General features: G+C 32.7%; 1 protein-coding gene across 1 annotated transcript; it reads right to left on the reverse strand.

Moving 5' to 3' along the window:
* Positions 1-420: 420 nt before the first annotated feature.
* On the reverse strand, positions 421-15,023 carry LOC106714866. The gene is made up of 4 exons (XM_014507985.2): positions 14,779-15,023; positions 4,041-4,089; positions 2,192-3,782; positions 421-1,312 (listed from the first exon to the last, which is right to left on the reverse strand). Exons 3-4 carry the CDS (start codon positions 3,706-3,708, stop codon positions 469-471), a joined length of 2,361 nt encoding a protein of 786 aa, XP_014363471.2. The 5' UTR covers positions 3,709-3,782; positions 4,041-4,089; positions 14,779-15,023; the 3' UTR covers positions 421-468.
* Positions 15,024-21,503: the final 6,480 nt, after the last annotated feature.

The raw sequence follows: 21,503 nt of genomic DNA on the forward strand, positions 1-21,503 counted from the left end.
GACATAAAATAATAGCTCCATTAGATATAATAAGCGGCTTCTCAAAATAATGTAAACGTAAAACGTAATGATAATACTCTGCTGATTAATGCACTACATATAACCCCGCCTTCTACTCAACATGGCATTGCAAGATATATGTGTACTAATTTTATGAAGACAAAATTAACTGTTTGTAAATAATAAAGTGACTGAATGAAGTTGACTTTTTATTGTAGAATCTTTATTAAGAGTGTAAGGAATGATGTGAACATACTCTGTCACATTTGGTAATTTTAAGTGTGATAGCTTTTTAATCTGTAGTTGAAATGGTTATTAAAATAATAAAGATATAAAACTGTTTGATTTCAAATTTATTTCAACTTTTAAAGAATGACACTACATATATCACTTCGCTTACAAACAATTTAATTGCTTATATTAATATGTTCAGTTCAAATAAGAGTATTTACAATTTATTATATTAACCTAATTACGATATAGGAGGCTGGTCAACCAGTCCGGCCGCGGCTGCTGCGGCTTGTACTCGGGCGGGCTCAGGGCCAGCGGTGAGGCGGCGTCGGCCAGCGCCACTGATGAAGACGTCTCCGTTACAGCTATACTAGGTTTCCCTCTTAAAACTGTTCTTAGCTCTTCATTTTCTGCCGCTCTCGTTCTTTGCAAATTTTCTCTCGTCTCTTTCATCTTGGAAAGTTGTTCCCTTAAACATCTGTACTCTTCGAGAAATTTCTCCAGCTGCGATGCTCGAAAGTCAAAGTCCTCCAACCGTTGACCAGCACGCGAATAATCTCGGAGCCCCGATAGGTCTAAAAGCGGAGTGGCGGACGGAAGGCTAGACTGTTCTCTAGAAGGGGACGCCGGCAGACTTGGGTTACGACGCATGCGACTACCGCCCACCGATAGATCTAAAAAACTACTAGAGCGACGACTGGCAGCTCTCTGCCTAGATTTATCATAGTTCCTATCGTTAAGGTTAATAGAATCTCCCCCGGAGCTGTTTCTTCGACTACTTAAAAGAGGACTTCGACTATCTCCGTCTTTTCTTCGAGGTATCGTATAAAAGTAGTAGGAGTCATGTTTTATTTCATTGCGTAGGTAGCTGGTAGTACCGAGAGCGCTCATTTCTATAAGATCTGGATAATTTTTCTCGCTGTCGCTTCCAGAGAGGTCGTTGTCTAAGCGATCGCGTGCTCGTGGCCGGGTACAAGAGCGAGGGTTGTTATTGAAACGATTGCTATCGGATAAAATTTCTACGTGACCGCTCAGCACTCCCGTCGAATTGGAGCTCGGCATCGAGTCGGTGGTATCAGTTCTGAAAACAATGAAATTACACTTATTTTATTTAGCCGAAAGTATAAAATATACTTTATAATTGAAAGCAAACCAAAATTATGTATATTTGTATCACTTAACAAAGTACATTTATAAGAGAAATCCGACTTATTGTTGGTTTCCACAAACTCTGTATAAAACATATCGTCATCGCTGGCATCATCTTTGACAAAACTCGAATAACAGAGATCATATGACAATTTTGTCTCAGAAATCAGCGGTTACTCATCCACATAAGTTCATAATAAATATTTTACTTATTATTAATACTTTCGATGAATTAATATTTTTTTTTTAATCTAATCATGCTAATGTTATAAACTAATATTATAAATGCGAATGGGTATGATGGAGATTGTATTGAAGATATCTCCAGAATGTAGAACATAGTCTGGAAGAACACATAGGCTACTAATTAAGTTTTTTATTTTATTCCGCGCGGACGGAGTCGCAGGCGACAGCTAGTTTTTATAATAATTACGACATATAAATAATCAATAAGGTAATCATTAAAAGAGTTAATGACTAAACAAAATAACATAATGTCATAAACATTACTGATAGCCATAAATTTACGTATAAAAAAAAACATTTCTGTTTTCTGCAGAATTAGCCTAAAAACAAGTTATTGTTGACAGCGGATTAACAGGCAACATTTTCCCTCATCATTAGAAAAACAGAAATTAAAAGATATTTATAGGATCAAATAATTTTTCACTTAATTTAAAATTCAGTACCAAACAATTTTATAAATATTTTACTATCGATAATAGATATTAGTATTTAAGCTAAAAATAATACTGTCATTATACTCGTTACTTAACACTAACACTATAAGGAAATAAAAACAAAATTATACCTTATGTTATAATTGCTGACACGAGGTATGTGCAAATCTGGTTCTGTATCTCCGTTTCTCCTTGATGGCTCAAACTTATTCCGTCGCCAGTTAGTCTCCGGTGGCGTATGAGATGCATCTCGGTCCTCCCGTATTACTTGACCATACGACTCGAACTCCTCTTCCGGGTCGTGTGAGGGAACATTTCTGTAATCTCCTCTTTTACGATTGCCGTTTTCAGAAGACACAATACGGGGTATCTCAGACACACTTTTGTAACTAGCTTCAATCTTTTCGTAATTATTATCATGATGATTAGGAGTCACAATTTGTTCATTCCACCTATCCAATTGTCTTTTCTTTCTAGTTTCATACGCACATAATCCTATTAAACAAGAACTTAACACTACCACTGCTGACACAGCCATTCCTGCCATTAACGCACGTCCTCCGAAACCTTTAGTCTGAGATTTTTTCTCTACGGTTAAATTTAGAGTCACTTCTGCTTTACCGGCTCGATTTTCGGCACTACACATGTAAAAACCAGCATCTTGCATATCTGCTGACCTGATAGTTAAATTACTTGTCTGTCCTTCACTACGTAGTATAAAAGCTCTACCAGAATTGACATTTGTAGAACTAGTATTAGCAAGTAAACGACCAGCTCGAATCCAACGAACTCTTGGTGCTGGTACACCTGTTACCCGACAAACTAAAGTCACCTGTTCTCCTTCAGTGCCTTTAAAAATGGTTGAAGCACTGCTGACTTCTGGTATACATGCGAAATCCTCCAGGTCGAGGCGATCCCATGACTGTGACATTAATCGAGGTGGCAGAGCGCATTCTGGTACGACCGTTGCTGGTACGTTCCTTCTGATCATCCAATCGCGCATTGGCCTCAAAGCGCAAGTACATTCCCATGGATTGCTCGCTAACTCTAAGCCTTTCAGAGATCGCAACGGCGCCAGAACGGCGACATGAAGAACTTGTAATTTATTTTTACTTAGTTCAAGATATTCTAAAGATGCCTCTAGTCCAATAAATCCCCGAGGCTCTATTTCCGATATTTTACATCCACTAAGAGTTAATCTTACAAGATGGGGTAGAGCAGCAAACGCATCATCCTTAATCTTTGTAATTGGATTTCCATTCAGCCTTAACTCCCGCAGTTCAGGTATAGAACCAAAAGTATGTGACGGCACAGTGTCTAGCCGGTTCCGCGAAAGGTCCAGCTCGACTAAATTCACAAGAGCACGAAAAGCGTACTGTCGAATCATTCGTACGTTGCAGGCTGGTAAATATAGGCGTTGTAGATTTAGTAGGCCGGCTGATGCAAAAGCATCATCTCGGAGAGTTGGTAGGCGGTTCTCGGAGAGATCGAGCAGTTGGGTCGTTGGGTCGAGCCGGGGAGGGACGGCGGTGAGACCCGCTCGGGCACATAGAGCTGATTCCTTCCCACTGCGCCATTTGCACTCACAGTGGCGAGGACACTCTGCGCTGATGGCCGCCGCCGACACGAGCATCAACAACACCAACATAACACGCGCCAGTTCACCCTGCGCCGCTCCTTTCCTCTTTGTTAGTAAGCGTCATACCCTGTGCTGCGATGCTCCTGTTGAATAAAAAAAACTTTAGCCTGTTAGTACTATTATGACGTAATCGACGTCTTTTGGTCGTTTCAATTTCTTATCAAGATATTTTATTTACTTTACGCTTTCCAATATTTGTCCTCCTGCCAACACAGACTCATCAGTCACTATGAATATATGATAAAAGACTAACTGGAGACTGAAATACTGTGCTTGCAATGAATTAAACAGTCTTTTTAAATCGTTAACAAGTAATTTTGCTGAATTGGTTAAATACGAACCTTAAATTTTTATATTCGTCGACGTTTTTGTAGATGCAGGCCGCATTAACTGCAAAGAAAGTAAGCTCGTTAAATTTCATTAAGTCATTACTACAAATTTCAAAGGCAAAAGTATTTTAAACGATAACACGTTTCTACAGTCAGCTGATTGTGAATTTGAATAGTAATTTGCGTAAAAAGAATTCGTTATAAGGTCTAAATTGCTAAAAATGGTCTCTGTAAAAAACATATGATACACAACACACAATAACACAAATAAAACAAGAAACGATGCTACTATCGTATCGTTCAAAATTATTGATTGGTCTAAATTTTAAACGATATAATCATAGACGATCCACCGTACTTATGGATTTCTGGTAATTTAACTCTGATTTTTCTATGCTTTATTGAAAAATTATGTTTTTAAATAACTCTATACATAAAGAATGTCACAAATGCTGTCGGTATACTACTTTTTCATGCAACTTTTATTTTATAAAGATTTTTGTATCCCCATCCCCATAAAATAAGTTTTCGTGACCATTTGATACAAAGTAATAATAAGTCTAGAGAACCGCGAACACTTCATAAATCTCCAACTTAATAAAATAAGTTCGTCTCTCCGTGTTAGGATACTTTTTTATTAAGACAGCATTTGCGTGTTGGTATGAAAACATGGGTCATTCGCCGTGTAATTATAGGGCACCCCTTTTGTATCACGCTATTGCGTGACGCCAACATCGCGCGTAGTCATTTGAATGTAAAAATTATTCAGGATCATTTCCTCTATGTAGGGTATGTACTGTAATGTACTAGGGTATTCATTAAATTAGTATTTTTAATCAATGTTATCTTAAAGGACAATAACCGCACATTCTTAAATAATACTATTAACATTAATTTTACAAAATATTCAAAATATTAATTTATTTTTAAAATAACCTTTATATTTTATTTCGTGTAAAGTTGTGGTAATTTTAGTTATAAAGCATATTAAAATTTGTTAAAGGAAAAATTCAAGCTTATTTTCCAAGTATCAAATAACAACTTATTTTTGTCTCCTGGTACTTTTTAATAAATATCCAACTGAAAATCTGTAAGGCTCGGACAACAATAAAACTCGCAAAGTTAAAAACAAAAATAACGAAAACATTTTATCATCCCGTCGCCTCTTTTCAATAACAGCGTTCACATTTAAGCGAATCCAAATAATATTTTTCACGTTGAAAACAATTTGTTTGTCAGCAAAAAGATAAGAAAAAAAATGTGGAAATTTCACATTTTTTTTATTTGCATTTATAAAGTGAATTTTGAAGCAAAAAAACATTTTGTTTGCAAAATGTTTTTTTTTTTGCTATATTGCGATATTAAAGACACAAGATTGTGTGAAACTGATGATATAGAAAATTGACTTAGATATTTTAGATTAACAAACCTTGTTAATCTAAAATATCTAAGTCAATTGTAACAAAAATTCCGAATTAAGGGTTCTTTAAAAAAAGTCACAATTGGGAAGCAGTATTTGCATCATCATCAATCGGATAGATTGGATTTTAGTTTCCGATAGACCTTCTCCAGTTTACTATGTTGTTTCGCTTTGTCTTTGGTGTATTGGAATCGAATGCAAATAGCCTTTGTCCCATAATTTGGTAGTTTGGGTTTTAGGTTTCTAATAGTTAAAGGCAAAATATTAATACAGTGAAAACAATCACAATTATAGATGTATGTTATAAAAGACATAGTTAACTTAACCTTCCGAGATTTCTCAATATCAGATTAAAATCAAAGAACATTAAACACATTAATCAATATAGTAGCAAAAGAAGCTTAGAGTATATATTGCGTGACTTAACACAATGATGATTTTCAGCAAACATTATTCATAATCGCACGCAATATGAAATCCAGCACGATATTAAAATATAACAATGTAACTATAAATAATTATAACAGAAAAATAAAAGTAAAGAGTTTTTGAAAAAAATATTCAAAATAAGATTTTTAAGGCCATGAAGGCCAATGAAAATAAAATACAGATTTATACACTTTCCCAATCTAACCTAACCCAGATAATAAGGCGAAGATTCCATTTGTCTCGATCCTAGCATAGATCATATGATTTTTTTTTAAGGTGTTTATATAATATTTCTTAAGGACATCTAAAATAAAAAAAAATATAACATGTTTATTGTTTATGTCCCTATGTTGTGTTAATTAAAGTTATATTTACTCAAAAAACACTTTGATCAATAAATCTTTAGAAATTCTACTAGTTTTATTTAAACAAAACCATAAAATCAAAAGAAAAAGGCCAATGTGATTAGCATTTCAATATGTTCCTAATCACACGACCCAGCTCACCGTAATCTACAAACGTACCCAACGAAAACATTCACCAAATTACCTCGACTTGTAAAATAAACTCGTGACTTATATACATTATAAATTTGTTAGGAAAATAACCAAAGCTACCTTTCATCTCTACGCCTGAAAGAAATTTTAAAAATTCGAAGTTAATTGACTACAATTTTCCTGATTTAATTTACATATAGCTACAGCTCTGTACGGTAAAGAAAACACCCTGTATGCATGATTCAACTCATTTCAGAAACAATCGCTGAACAAATTCAAAAGGAAGGTTATAATTGTACAAAAAAAGAAAACAGATGCATGTGGGATATTAAAATGGTAAGTCTTATATCATGGTAATACATAATACGAATAATTCAGAATTACATTTATAAAGAAAATCTACACGTTCGTTAATCAAAACGTACAAGCGTAAGCAACGCAATAAAATTCAAAATGAATAAGAAATACTGAATTTCTTAATCTTATTTTTGCGTAATCTTTTCGTCGAATTTCGTTTTCCATCTGACGCTTATGTCGCCGTTTGATTTAAACGTAAATGTTGAAATTGATTCAATTCCCAGATTTGTTGAGATACCATTTACTCGTAAACATATTTAGATACATCTTATCTTATTTCTAAGATACATTCATAGATAGGGTGAAGCTTATGATAAAAATATTATAACAATATAATACGCATGAAAATATCTTAGGTTTATTACATTTTGATTGCTTTTTATTGTTAATACGTCTATTATTATAAAAAATTGGACTAACTATAGGATTGATTTATTTTTTAATCCTAGGGAATCTTATTATGAACCTTTATAATCTTGCAACTGACAATGACCAACATTATTACTCATTATATTCCCAAACTTTATTTTATACATGTATTAAAAGAAAGTAGCCTAAATAATGCCTTCATAAGCTACCTTGCCGTCAAAATCGGACCAACCGTTTCGTAGATTACCCAGAACAAACGCGGACTTGCGGACAGACAGACAAGAAAATATTAAAAATTGATTTTTCGTTATCAGCAACATCATACATCGTATGTGCGAAATACGATTTTTTTCGATATACAGACACTCCGTTTTATGTTATATGTATATATAGATTAATGTTTGTATTGCTCACGAAATACAACTGTTACGTACAAATGCGAGTTAGATTATGCAGTGTTCCAAGCCTGACATCTAGTTAAACTAAGTTATTATTCTGACCTACATTTTCCCGGTGTGCCGCTACCCGTGCTACCCGTGTCACAAGATACGTCTGGCTGTTGGATTGAAAAATGAAATATTCATAACCGATACTTCGACGTTGTTTAAATATTGTATCTAACACTGAATGTGCCGCGACGGAATTACGTTAGTTTTAATAAAAACACAGCGGTATGCCAACATGACTAACATAGGCGTAAACTTTAACCACTCTGGATCAATTTTTCACTGAAAAATTACATGCGAAAAATTTATTACTTTTATCATTTCGGTTTGATAATGTTACAGATTTCGCTTCCAAATTAAAGTCTTAAATTTGTCACATTTTGTTATTTATTTAACTTAACTTATGTATTTAACTGAAAGATCAAGGAAAAAGCAAATACGCAAGCTTTAAGATGTTAGCAAGGCAGCAGGTGTGTCCTTCTGGCTTTTAGAAAATTATTCACAATTTCGCAAAGTACCACATGATGCCGTCTAACATTTTAATATTAAAGGAACTTGCAAAGAGGTGTAAACGGTTATTGTTTTTGCTTATTTAAACAAGCAAAAATGTTAAAAGGAGACGATTATTCAGACACAGTGTTGTACCTAGTCTTCTACTTATTATTTAAAGAGTCCCTAAGTGCGTACCATCCTTCGACTACATCACCGCTTACCATCAGATATCTGTTCAAGCACTCGTTTATTCGCTATAAAATAGTACATACTCTCATATTTACACTAAGCGACAATACTACACTAAACTATGGTACTCTTTTAGTGGACTTTGACTCTGAGTACGACAAAAAACAAATTTTTATTTACTGAACCTGCATATTAAATGCTTTTTATGGAGCTAATATGTTTGTATAATAAACTATATGTATATATGTATATATATATATATATATATATATATATATATATATATATATATATATATATATATATATATATATATATATATTATGTATTTCGTGTTTAAAAATTTACATACATAATTACTAATTAAATTAATTACTAACTAAAATAATATTTACTTATATACTTTTTTAATCTCATTACATGCAGATAACTAAAACTAAGCCATTAATTTATATTGATGTGAACGAAAACGTTTTGTATTGAAAACCCATTTGTATACGTTCGGGTATTTTTTTTAAATATTGTCGGCGGCTTGCATATCGAGAAATGATTCACACACAGGTGCGACGACCGCTTTTAATTCCCCACTCAATAAATAAAAGGGTAAAAAGTATTTACAGTTGGTTTAATTGAAAAACACTTACAACAACATGCATAGTAATACTTCTATGTATGAGAAAAAAATTGTTTTTTATATTATAAGGTAGCAAACGTGCAAGCAGCAACCTGAATTCGCCGATATAGCGAAGCGATCCATGTCCATTGACATCTATAATTGCAGACACGTTGCCCACCTTTAATCAACAGAGATGGGGACGCACAGAAAGAGGACTTTTCTCCTCCTATTGTCAACTCAAAACACAGAACTGCCTTCACTTATCGCCTATCTTCTGTGTGGTCGTGGTATTGCACCGTTCGATCCGGCCCATTCGTGCAACCAACAAATATTGTTGCGGGATCTACCAGTGTTAACTGTGATTGAAGAAACAGTATAATTTGTCAAATAAAGATATTAAATCTTTCTTAGAAAAAGAAAAGAACTATGTTTTACTTTCTTTCAAACTCATCAAAAGGCATCTTTCATCAAGTATCTTTAAATTATAGCATAAAAATACTGAAGTAAAATTAAATTCTTATAGTATCCCAAATAAAATGCTTAAAAAGTGATGAATATATCGCTTTCCGTTTTAACCAAGCAAATTCAGTATTCAATGTAATGATTTTGCCTAATAATTTACAATCTTTATGATTAGACGAGTTGTCGCCGGGACTTAGTAGTTAACAGTTGCCTATGTTTTCTTCAAAACTATGTTCTACATCAATGCCAAATTTCATCGAGATCTGTTGAGCCGCTCTGGAGAACCTTCTAACAAACATCCGTCCATCCAAACTTGCGCATTTATAATATTAGTAAGATTACCTACAGAACCTTACATTAATTAAACAGATAGTAACCGTTCAACATTACAGCATATCAACGTTAGCTTTTGTTAACTAGGTATGTTTAATGTTTGGTTGTAGTACTTTAGAACGGGCTATGATATGCATACGTGATATGTTTGATAATCTCAGTGTCAAACACACAGCTCTATGGATGATTTTCTACGAAATAAGTGTACATACACGCAATTTTAACAGCAAGTTAAAATGTGTTGAGGGTAATCATGTGTAATCAGTAATTTCTAATTTATTATTTGTTTGTTTTCAATGAATAATAAAGTAGTCAGTAGTTAAAATAATTGGCACAAAAAATTTACAGTTGCAGACGTTTTTTCCTACCCATTTTGGAGAAATGTCAACAAAATTATCATAGTAAACTTGCTTTATTATAAACGTTAAGATGTCAGTTGTCTGTAAAATATTTTATGTTCAGTATAAAGCGAATCTTTGAAAATTTAAAATTCAAAGCAAAATTACTAGAAAGTTAAATTCAACTTTTAATACAGTAAAATATTATTGCTAAATGCCGACCAACGGCAAATAAATTAACATCCTTTATTTTACTGATATTTTTCCATTCAGGTATAGTCGGGCAGTATACAAACGTAGATAATTTTTCCCGACCACACTGTGTAGTGTAGGTCCGATGATCTAAATACTTAAAGCGACCCTTTAGCCATACTCTTCCTGAGGTGACCGTAGGGAACAACCTTGTAACTTGTCAGCCACCTTTTAAAATATTCTGTGCTAACATATGAATGTATTGCTGACGAGTAATTAGGGTGTGTTTAATAAGCAATTTAGTTTAGTCCATATTTTTTAACGTTTATTTTTCTTAAAAAAAACATATTTACGTGTTAACTGATGTCATTAAACCACTTTGCTCGTGAACAGTATATATTTTTTTTTTCTATATATTTTCCCGCCTTTATTGCTCCCAGTACTATCTGTATCCTATAATTTCTCACAGGATTATCTAAATGTGAATACTTCTCAAAGGGAATGAGTTATTCGCCGAGTTCTTAGAGTCACGTACTTCTAACACAGTGAAAGCCGAATCTATGGCCTAAGTTTGGAGAGATTGTTCACGTTACGATTTTTATGTGAGAACTTAATCAGAATAATACTTTCACGTGCGCTTAAATCCATCCATTCATCACGTAATCAGGTACCTACAACAAAATGTGTCTTCTCCACATTTAATGCTTTTAATGATACTAATTTTTTTTTTTTAATTTTTTGCTCCAATGGAAATTGAACCTAGAAAACACAATATAACAGCCAAGCATTCGGTTGGCAACTAGTAGATTAAGTGAAGGAATGACTAGCTGGTGACGCGCGTGCTCACTAAGACGGGCTTTCCGAACTAATCCATTTAGTGGCTTACGAACTGACCAACTATCCTATAACGGCATATTAGGTATATTCCGTTATAGGATATAGGTTCCTTAAAATTATGTTATATAAATTCCTACGTCTTTAAACTAGATAAACTTTTAGTTCAAGTTGGTTTATTTGAGATCGTAGACATTTGTCCACATTTGATATTTTAATATGAGCCGTCGCTTTGATATTTCACCTTATGTAACAAAAAAATGTTCATTAATGAAGAAAGTAAAAAATGTTTTTAAAAGAACTTAAGAGAGTCAATACAGTTCATGTTTAATAAAAGAAAAACGACTTTGATTCTTTTATATCAAAGATGTATCTTTGATTCCAATAAGAAAATATCAAGGGACGATTGTGAACAATCAGAAAGAAATCAGAACATGAAATTTATGCCACATATAAAACTGGTCCCGAAGGGTCAGAGTAAATAATGACGAATGGTTTGGGATAATAGAGGTATTGAACGAGCGAGCGTAATCTCTCCGCGATCACGAATATTATCATCAATAATTCAGCATCAACGACAAATTTGTTAAATTCACGAGTAATTGTTGTCTAGTTTTATGTTAAATATATTCAAAAAAATAAGCTTTCATTTAGGTAGTGAAAATTAATTACTGCTATACTTACCAAATGTTTGTACAATACAAACCAAACATTGTGGGATGATATAGTCGAATAAAAAAAATTGCTAATAAGAACCAGCAGGATTTCAATTGAATTAATTGTCTTTAACGATCTCATTATTAGTTGATATTGACATTTATTTATTTATTATTTTGCATTATAAGTAGTTGTGAAGGCTTAAAAATTAAACCGAATAATATACTTAAATTCATTTTGAATTTGGTTGTTTATTTAAAGCTCTGACGTTATTCTTATAATAATAGTCACTTAGAATAAAAAATATGTTGATGGAATAGCCATGAATAAAAAACGTTACTTTACGCTCGTGGCTCGTAAAAACGTAAATATAACTGTCAAACATTTAAATAGTCATACATAACAAATTATAATTACCATTTAAAATTGTACGAACATAAATACGAACGTTTTTAATGGTTACGAAACCTCTTGTTAAAAATATTTTAATAGTAAAAACAATCCAATTATTTTTTTTTTTGTCATTAAGAATACTAACACTTTTGGTGTGCTTAAAAATAACGCCATTAAAAACACGATGTTAATTTGTCACAGTCAAACTACAAAGAAACGAAACGGTAATGCTTTCCAAGTTAAAATGAATAGCAAAGTCACAAGTCTCCCCTAATTAGTCATAATGAATCACACTGCGCCCGCCGCTAGACATCTCTTGCAAGAAACCTCCAAATAACCAGCTCCAAGAAAATAATGTTCAAATTTCTGTATTTAATTATATCTCAGTTTACTTGCAAACGCTTTGTCAGTTTTATAGTAGCTTAAGTTTTTAATCACACAAAATAGACACGGAATAGAGTAAATTTTAAATTCATTATTAATTAAATCACTGACGGAGCGTCTTGGTGTTCATAACTTTTGGGATTGCTTAATAATCTATGATATGTGGATGAGTTAGAGGTGATTATGTATCAATAGTTACCTAAGTAAGCAAGAAAATATTAGTCTTCGTACGTATTCATCAATTTTCAGTTAATTCTGGCATTCTCAATGTGATTATCAAAATTAAATTTCAAAGCAGAACCTTTTTTATTCACGTGACTTATTATATTGTTTACGTGAAACAAAATCTACACAAATAATACGAACTATTTTATGGACGTTATAAAAATATTAACGCACCGAATATTATCAAATCGAGAAGGTAAGTAAATCATAACAAGCCTATTTAATATAGAACTCACAACAATCAATACATTCCATCTGAAATTCATTAAAGAACATAAATCCGAACTAAGCTCCCACTGAATAAACTGCCAGACAGATATTGTATTTTAATCGTTAAATAACTGTTGAAGCTCGTCGTTATTTTTAATACTTTCTGTAAATGTAATTTATTTTCATGCTATTTTTTTATTCCATACCATTTATATTATATTTCAATACATTAATGGGCAAAATAGATTGCAAAAATATAATGTTTGAATTATTAATAAGTTACAACGCTTTTCAAACTTAATTGCCACTGATAGGTGGTCATAGAAAAACAACAAAATAAGACAGTCTATATTTTTTATATTCTCATAGCGTATTTATCGCGTACAAAGGTAGAGGATGACCGAAGTAAGTATGGATGGATTGTATGAAAGAGGATTACACATATCCGAATCGAGTGAATTGAGATATGATGGCTGATAGAGTTGTAAGTAAGTAGTATACACTCTATCCCTCCGTGGGGTTAACACGCAGGCTGATAATGTTGATGAAGATCGATGGATATACTGCGGGTGAAAGTTAGTCAGTTATGAAAATATTGTATAGTTATAAATAAAAATATATCATATTATTTTTATACTTCCGCTAGGCTGCGACTTTGACACAAAGCACAGAGGTGGGCGACATTTAAATGGGCTTCACAGATGTCGTTGAAATGTCGTCCGTGCGAATGTGAACAAATGGTCGTGTTCGCTCTATTCGTTTGTTTGTTATCGATGTGTTATTTCGGATCTATGTTCCTAGTTCTGTACCAGATTAATTAACTGAAAAGCTTTCGAGTCGTTACGAAAAACGAAAGCTTTTCAGATTTATGTACCAACAACTGATATGTCAAAATCCTTTTAAACTAGATGAAATTGCCCTTTACTATTAACATCATAACTTGGTAGTACACTTTTAAATTTATGATAAAATAATAAAAATATAAATAAAACACAATACACAAGTTTGAAAGAACAAAGATATGAAAAATGAGAAGCACTAACATTAATTGAACAACATAGCTACTGCAGTAATACCTAATTTTGAAAGAGTGAAATGAGATTTTATCTAATTTCAACATATTTCATTTGTAAACATTGTACACATTTCATCTTGAAATTTCTTGCAACGCTTCCTAAATGTAATGATAGTACGCACGTTGGGACTCACTTCTGCATTTTGCGCCACCTTTGTGCCAAACTCCAAGCCACATGTTATAATTAAATTTGGTTAATTTCCATTTGCCTACTTCCATATACAAATGTATGAAAACTGTATTAAATTTATGTTCATCAGCCATAAATTAAGTCATGAAGTAGTCAAATGGTATTCCATTGACTACTTACATGTTACATTAACTTCTTCTGAGGGGGTTTTAGTGAGTAAAATCTAACATAACCCTGCCTTTCCCCCAGAAGGCAGGGTATCTTTTGAAGATTTCCCCACCGAAAAAAAAAACTCCTCACTTGTCTATAGAATTTAAAATTCACATTTCATGAACATCATGTATTTGCTGCGCGTATAACAAAAAAAAAGAAATTTTTAAAATTTTTGTCTGCCTGGCCGCAAGTCTGTTTTTGTTCCGGATAATCTCCATAACGGGTGGACTAATTTGGATGGTACTTGGACTAAAAGGTAGCTGATTTATGCAGCAATAATTTAGGCTATTTTTTATTTCGTTTTATTTATTTTTTAATCCACGGTGACGAAGTGGCAGACAACTGTGTATGTAATAAGTACAAGAAAATGAATATAAAACGCCAAAAGTACTTCAAAAGTTATGGTTGAAAACAAGATCACATCTAAATATAGAATTTAATTTAATTCCTCCGAATATTTGGAGGAGCAATTTGAAGATTCAATCTTACCTTATACAGAGAGAATGCTATACTTTTATAAAGCCACCCCAACATCATTCCGACAGTATACAAGTCAATAATTTTATTCACAATTACACCACATTAAAAGTCACGAACTTCACTTTCTTTTTTCGGTGCATATTTTTTTTTAATTCACATAAAGTTATTAATTCAGAGCACACACGTCAAATGTTTATTAGTGGTAATTTCTGTGTTAACAACGATGTATAACTAGTTCTCTTGGAAAAGTTTTATAGGCACGTCATCCTTTGGCGGTGGCGAAAGACGACTGAAATTCCGCCCGCCCAAAAGCGTCGAGCGGATCCGAAGTGCAACGAATGTTACCGAACTGAACACGATTTTACGGAACCCACTCGATGAAGTGGTAAGTTTTTACGACACCCCATCCATTGAACGCAATGGGAAAAATATAAAAAGGTGTGTTTGACACCAACCTCTGATCACCGCTGACGCGCTTTTTATTATGAGTTTGTTCGGAACTTTATACAAGCCCAATAAAACGTTTTATATAATATGTTTTATTGGTGCAATTTATAAATCACTTTACTTAAAAAAACAAAATAAGAAGTTGGTAGTTTTCAAATATTTCGTTTTAAACTTACAATTTTAATAACCCAATTAATAATTAGATTAATCTTAAAACTAGTCGTAATCATTTTAAACTTACATTGTTACTTATAAGTACAATTTACTTAGAAGTTAAATTGTATGACTTATGTATACACATAGAGCTAAGCAAAGGATAACTTTCACATATAAGTATAATGGCGGATAACGTTCAAACTTTATAGATTAAGCTAATCGACGTAAAGACATTGTTATCGGAAAGCAAAGACTTTCGAGCCATATCGATGGGAAAACGGGAGAGATTTAGGCCGTGGAACCGCAGAGAGTACTAGTTATTTCATTTATCATCGTAATCCGTTCCTGTCATCGCCTTTGTTGAGCGACTGAATAGGGTTTTGTTAAAGCTTCATTCACGACCTGTCTTTAACTATATTTGAAATTTAACCATCACGACTATCGATTTTGTGAATTCTCTATTGTATATTGTATTTATTTCTTCTTTTTTTCCCTTTAATAAAATAGCTTAATAGCTTGAAGGACTTAGCGGGTTACCACTGGATTAACAGAGCTTAGGCCCGGCGAAGTGATGATAATTAGGAAAAGCTTTTTTCTAATACATAATTGACTTTCATCGGTCAATGGTTGGATGGATCAAAGAAAGGTATATCGATATTAGTGAAGAACTCCTATTTTGCATGCCATTTACAAAATCTGAATTCAAAAATCCTTTCTTTAAACAATCAATAATAATATAAGAATTAATTTAACGGGCATTGCAAGGTATCGTTTTAAACTTTTGCTGCTCGATGAAATTAATAAAGTTGGTCGGAGAAGTGTTCTCGTCCTTTCTTTGTGAAAATTTTCTCAGGTAGTTAGTTTTGTCTTGTCATCATTGTCGGCAACAAATGAAAATAATAAATCTTAAACTTTTAAAATTGTATTAATATGAAGTGAAAATAAAATCACTGTTGCTACCCTTAATTTTATTTAAAAATGTACATGAATAAAATTTAGAAATTGAAAATACACGCTACAAATAGAAGACTCACGGGTTTATAAGGAGAATTCCCCTGCGTATTTTTAATATATACTGTAGTGGCCAAAATGCACCAGCAGACTTAGAGGATAAATAATAAAACGAAATGCCGTATTCGCTTTAATATATTTCTATTTAAAAACTGTTCTGATTTATAACAAAAATAGTTCATACTAAAAATGCATACAAATAAACATTTACACTTTAATTTCTTTAACTAACATACATAAAACAATTCAAGTGTACATCGAAAGCAGAACTATCGTTAGAAATCTTAATGAAATAAATGTAAGTTTATCACACATTTTATTGAATTTATACTCTCTAAATATGTACTTCACGTAATATAACTTTTCTATTAACCGAAATTGATCGTGTATATATGTAAATACTGGCAGTAGGAACACATAATACATATGTATGTATGGTTAATATGTATGTACTTGTGTGGAATTGGCGCTCGGGCGTTAACAACACTTAAAACAATTATTCGGTGCATTATTTACATACTCTGACATAATGAGCGTACTCCTAAAGTTATTAATTAAACATTTAACTCGCCTCTCCGAATTACAACCACAAAAAATATAAAAATCTTTTCTCGTGTTGAGTCTAGACTTTAATAAAAAAATATGATTTACTAAACAAAAAAATGTATGAAATTAATTAGTGACTTGAGACTCGTCTTGATATGTTAAGGTTTTGCAATGACTTCAATTCCTTCAAACAGTATATAGTTTTTAAAGTACAAATATTTTATAAATTCCCTTTAATCTTGTTAATAAACAACTGTTAACAGTTTTGCTAATCATCTGTTATATTTTACGATTTATTTTCTGTTATAATTCTTCGATGATACTTTGAATAATGCTCCATTAATATATTGAACTTTACTTCATAAGCTCATATGATTCCCTACTATATTTTAGAATTTGAAGTACTATGGCATCCTTGTCGATTGAGCAATTTTCAGTCCAAACGCTCTTGTTCATTTCTCTTAACCTACTATATAAAAGTCGGAAAATAAAGCTAGCAGATGTAAAACACATTAAATATAAATAACAAAGGCGAATCTATAGTTTCATAAAAACAGTAAAGCGTGAAATTTTCATTCGGCATTTCGCTACGAAGCGGATGTGTGAAATTGTTCGCAGTGCATTTGTCTGTGTATAAAAGGAAACGCGCAATTACATGAGTATTTATCGGTACGTTGGCCGTTGCAGTGCGCGCATAACTTACAGTTTAAACTGAAGTCCACGCAGACTTAGTTGTATCTAGTAAGATAAGCGACACACCAGCATTAAATGCACGCCTTGATTTATTCACGCATATTACTGCGGCTAGATTTTACTACAAACGTACGAGTAGCTTGTGCATAAATTTCGCAACACGAGTTGCATCGTAATTAATTTTAAGCAACCAAAAGCGCCAAGCTTGGGTAGAACTTCAAACATGCGCCGCAGTGGACATTTAAGTCATCCGAACTGATTAACAACTGTGATATGCAAACAAGGCATATGCCTACATAATTGCAAAACGATAAATTTACACTAGTCACTCGAAGGGTTAAAGTGATGCTCTAAGTTTTGCGACGTAGGTGTTGGTGTAGACGCAGACCTAGACATATAGATGTAATGTTAGGATTAGGAACAAGATTATGGTCGAAATAGGATTCAAAGTTTTAGTAGTGTAGTCTATATATTAACCTTTTTCCAACAAAGAACGTCTTGCGCTCTTCGTACATAACTGCAATTTAAAGCATTTTAGCTGACACCATTGTATCCGAGGATGAGACCTTACCGCTTTTACACAGTTGCATATTGCGTCGCGCGACTGCAATAAAATCGGAATCTACTGTTATGAGTTCTCTTCAAAAGTGTAACAATGGCATTATATGGTCCGCGTTTTATATGAAAGCAACATTGAAAAAGCTGCAATCGACGGGAAGTAGGTACTTATACGTCCAACGTTTGTTATTGCTACGCTTGTTGTGAGTTTTAAACGAAATAAACTCGTACACTGTGACTTCCGAAATACGAAAATGGTACAAAAATAAATGAACTAAAAGATACGATTACAAATAAATACTGAGAACAGTTAAACAACGGTACTTTTATAAAGTCATAAAATTTGAGCGTGATAAAATGTTTTGGTGGTGTACAAGTTAAAATGATTTATTTAGAAATAGGGAATAATTAAAACTCTATTATGAAAGTCAGTTACATCAATTCAGTAAACAATTCGATAGCTATTTCGAAACCAACTTAGGTACATATATTGAAAAGACAAGGAAATGCCAGAGCCAACTGCAAACCCGTAAGCTCAGGTTTATTTTATTTCATATACAGTCCTGAGAACTTATTGATGTGACATGTGATTTACTTACCGTAGGTTTCTTAGACCAATATCTCTGTATAAAACATATCGTCACCCCTGTCATTATCTTTGACTAAACAGAGATCACAATATGCTTTAAATGAAGATTTTGGTCTCAGAAACCCACGGTTAGCGTATAACTATTTGTATGGTTTAGACTTTAAAACTAAAACTTCATTTCCTTAACTAACTAATATTATAAATGCGAACGTTTAGATGGATGGATGGATGTTTGCTAAAAGGTATCTCTGGGAAGACTCAACAGTTCTGATCTGATGAAATTTGGCACAGATGTGGAACATAGTCTGGAAGAACACATAGGCTTATTACGTTTTTTTTATCTCCGCGCGGACGGAGTCGCGGGCGACACCTACTAAGATATATCAGTTATTTAAAACTCGGAAATAAATAAAGTGAAAAACAAAAATGAAAATAATTAAACGAACAGTCGATCCGAACTGACATATGTCGATTCGAATAATATGAAATGGCGAACAAAAATGGCGTATACGTATTTCACGTTTGTAAGTTTCAAGCAAGAGCGGACATGAGATGAAAATCAGTTCACGCTTCAAGCGGTGTCCAGGTCACGCGCCACGTTCGCACTGCAATCTTGTCGATCGCTGATCCGCTACACATGATTTTATCATTCAACTGTAATATTAAACGAGCTTTTGCAAACGACAGATATTTTAATATCAAGCAATGATTACAATTTTTATGATGGCAATTTTTTTTTATCAAAAAATCGTATCTATATTATAATTAATATAGATAAAAAAAAAGATAAAGTTGCTAAAATCTATATTATAATTAATTTTAATAAGGTTTTTTAAAGAGAAGAATATTATCTAGAACAGCAATCATCTATTTGGAGACCAGATCAAAATTCACTTTAAAGCAATTTCAACGTAATTCATATCTCTACGCGTTACTCAAATTTGGATCCAATGGCACCTCACATTTTACAATAAATAAATACAAGATCCTAAACCAAAATGTTGTAAATTATAAGATAGTCAGTGCATTGCTCCTACACAATTACGTATAACATTTGGTCGACGATCAAAGTAAATCTCCATCGTCCATTGTACAATCTCAGTAACGAAGTCTTGGCAATTGCGACATCTCGTTACATTAGTACGTGAGGACTCTCGCTACAAACAACCACTGAATTGCCACTGATGTTCTCGACTATTTCTACAATCAGTTAGCTAAGAGGAAAATATCGAGTTACAATAGTATAAAACATATTCATGCAAAAAAAATATAATAATTTACTTAAATACCTACTTGATAGAGCGACGATCTTTTTAAGTTTGAGGGAATCAGCTTAGTAGTGACGACCCAAAGAGAACGTATACCATTTTAACAGTAATAACCAGTCGAGGTCTTGTCTCAGGTAGTAGAGAAGAAGCGAAGGAGTTGTAAATTTTTATTTTAGAGGCTGTTCGATACAACATTAATTTAACATAATGACCTGTAGAGAAATCTTTTAGATCAGATAGAGTTATCACTTGAACTTAAATTAGATAGTAAAAATATGTAGTACCGTAGTGTAGCCCAATAATATGTATGTAAGGTTAGGTAAGCTAGGTTGAATTTTCTGATACATTATTTATTTTATCTATCAATAAATCTATAAAAATCTGATCAATAAAAATATTATATTGAAGTAGATTGGATCCCTCTGATATAATTTACGAGAAACCGAAAAGTTAGGAAATTATGTTAGCAAGTTTAGTCGACATACAACTGCGTTGAGGGACACGTCCAAATCACATCGCCAAGAACAAAGTGAGATGAAAAGGCAAATTTTCGGACATAAAGAATTTGATTTTCTATTTCCTAGAGTAATATAGAATTTGTGGAATTTTATTATTTGAAACAATAGGTAGGTTGAAAATAATTATTATAACAACAAAAGATTGTACTTTAATTTTTTTGTTTTTATTTATTGTACATGCGTTATAGTTTTAGCACATATTTTTTCATATAACGGTGAGTTTCCACTTTCGTAACATCTGTTTAAAAATATTACGGTCATTCCTTTCATTTTCTGAAGAAAATAATTCTCGTTAATTTAATTTTTCCTCTACATACAATTAACATTTAAACGCATATCTTTCCAGACCGTCTGTTCAACTTTTTCATAAATAAGGCCAAGTGGCTTACCTTTACGAACTACTTGTTGAAGGTTCCAACTCAATACTTGCTTGGAGGCACATTAATGTACAAATGGCTTGCTTTGATTTGCAAACAACCTGAAAAAGTTATTTTATCGAGAGTAGAACATTTCTATCTCGATGAGAGCAGAAAAGTTGAAATGAAACTCAAGCTATCACTAATTTTTGTTGTATAATCTTACTTATATTATAAATGCGAAAGTTTGTTTGAAGGTATCTCCAGAATGGCTCTATGGATCTTGATGAAATTTGGCATAGATATAGCCCATAGTCTGGAAGAACATAGATTAAGTTTTTTTTTAATTCCGCGAGGAAGGAGTCGCGGGCAACAGCTAGTAAATAATACATTTAAAATGTAATTATTTATCAATTGCATTATTACAATATTATGAATAGTTTAATTTAATGTAATATTCGTATTTCACTACACTGCGCGGTAATTAAATTATGCAGTTTAGAGAAAAAGAAATGAACAAAACAATGAGTTATTGTTCACAATAAGTTCATAAAATAGATACTCAGTTAAATATAATGTTTTATTCCCTTTG

This window comes from Papilio machaon, chromosome 7, assembly GCF_912999745.1.
Source record: "Papilio machaon chromosome 7, ilPapMach1.1, whole genome shotgun sequence".
Lineage (NCBI taxonomy): Eukaryota > Metazoa > Arthropoda > Insecta > Lepidoptera > Papilionidae > Papilio > Papilio machaon.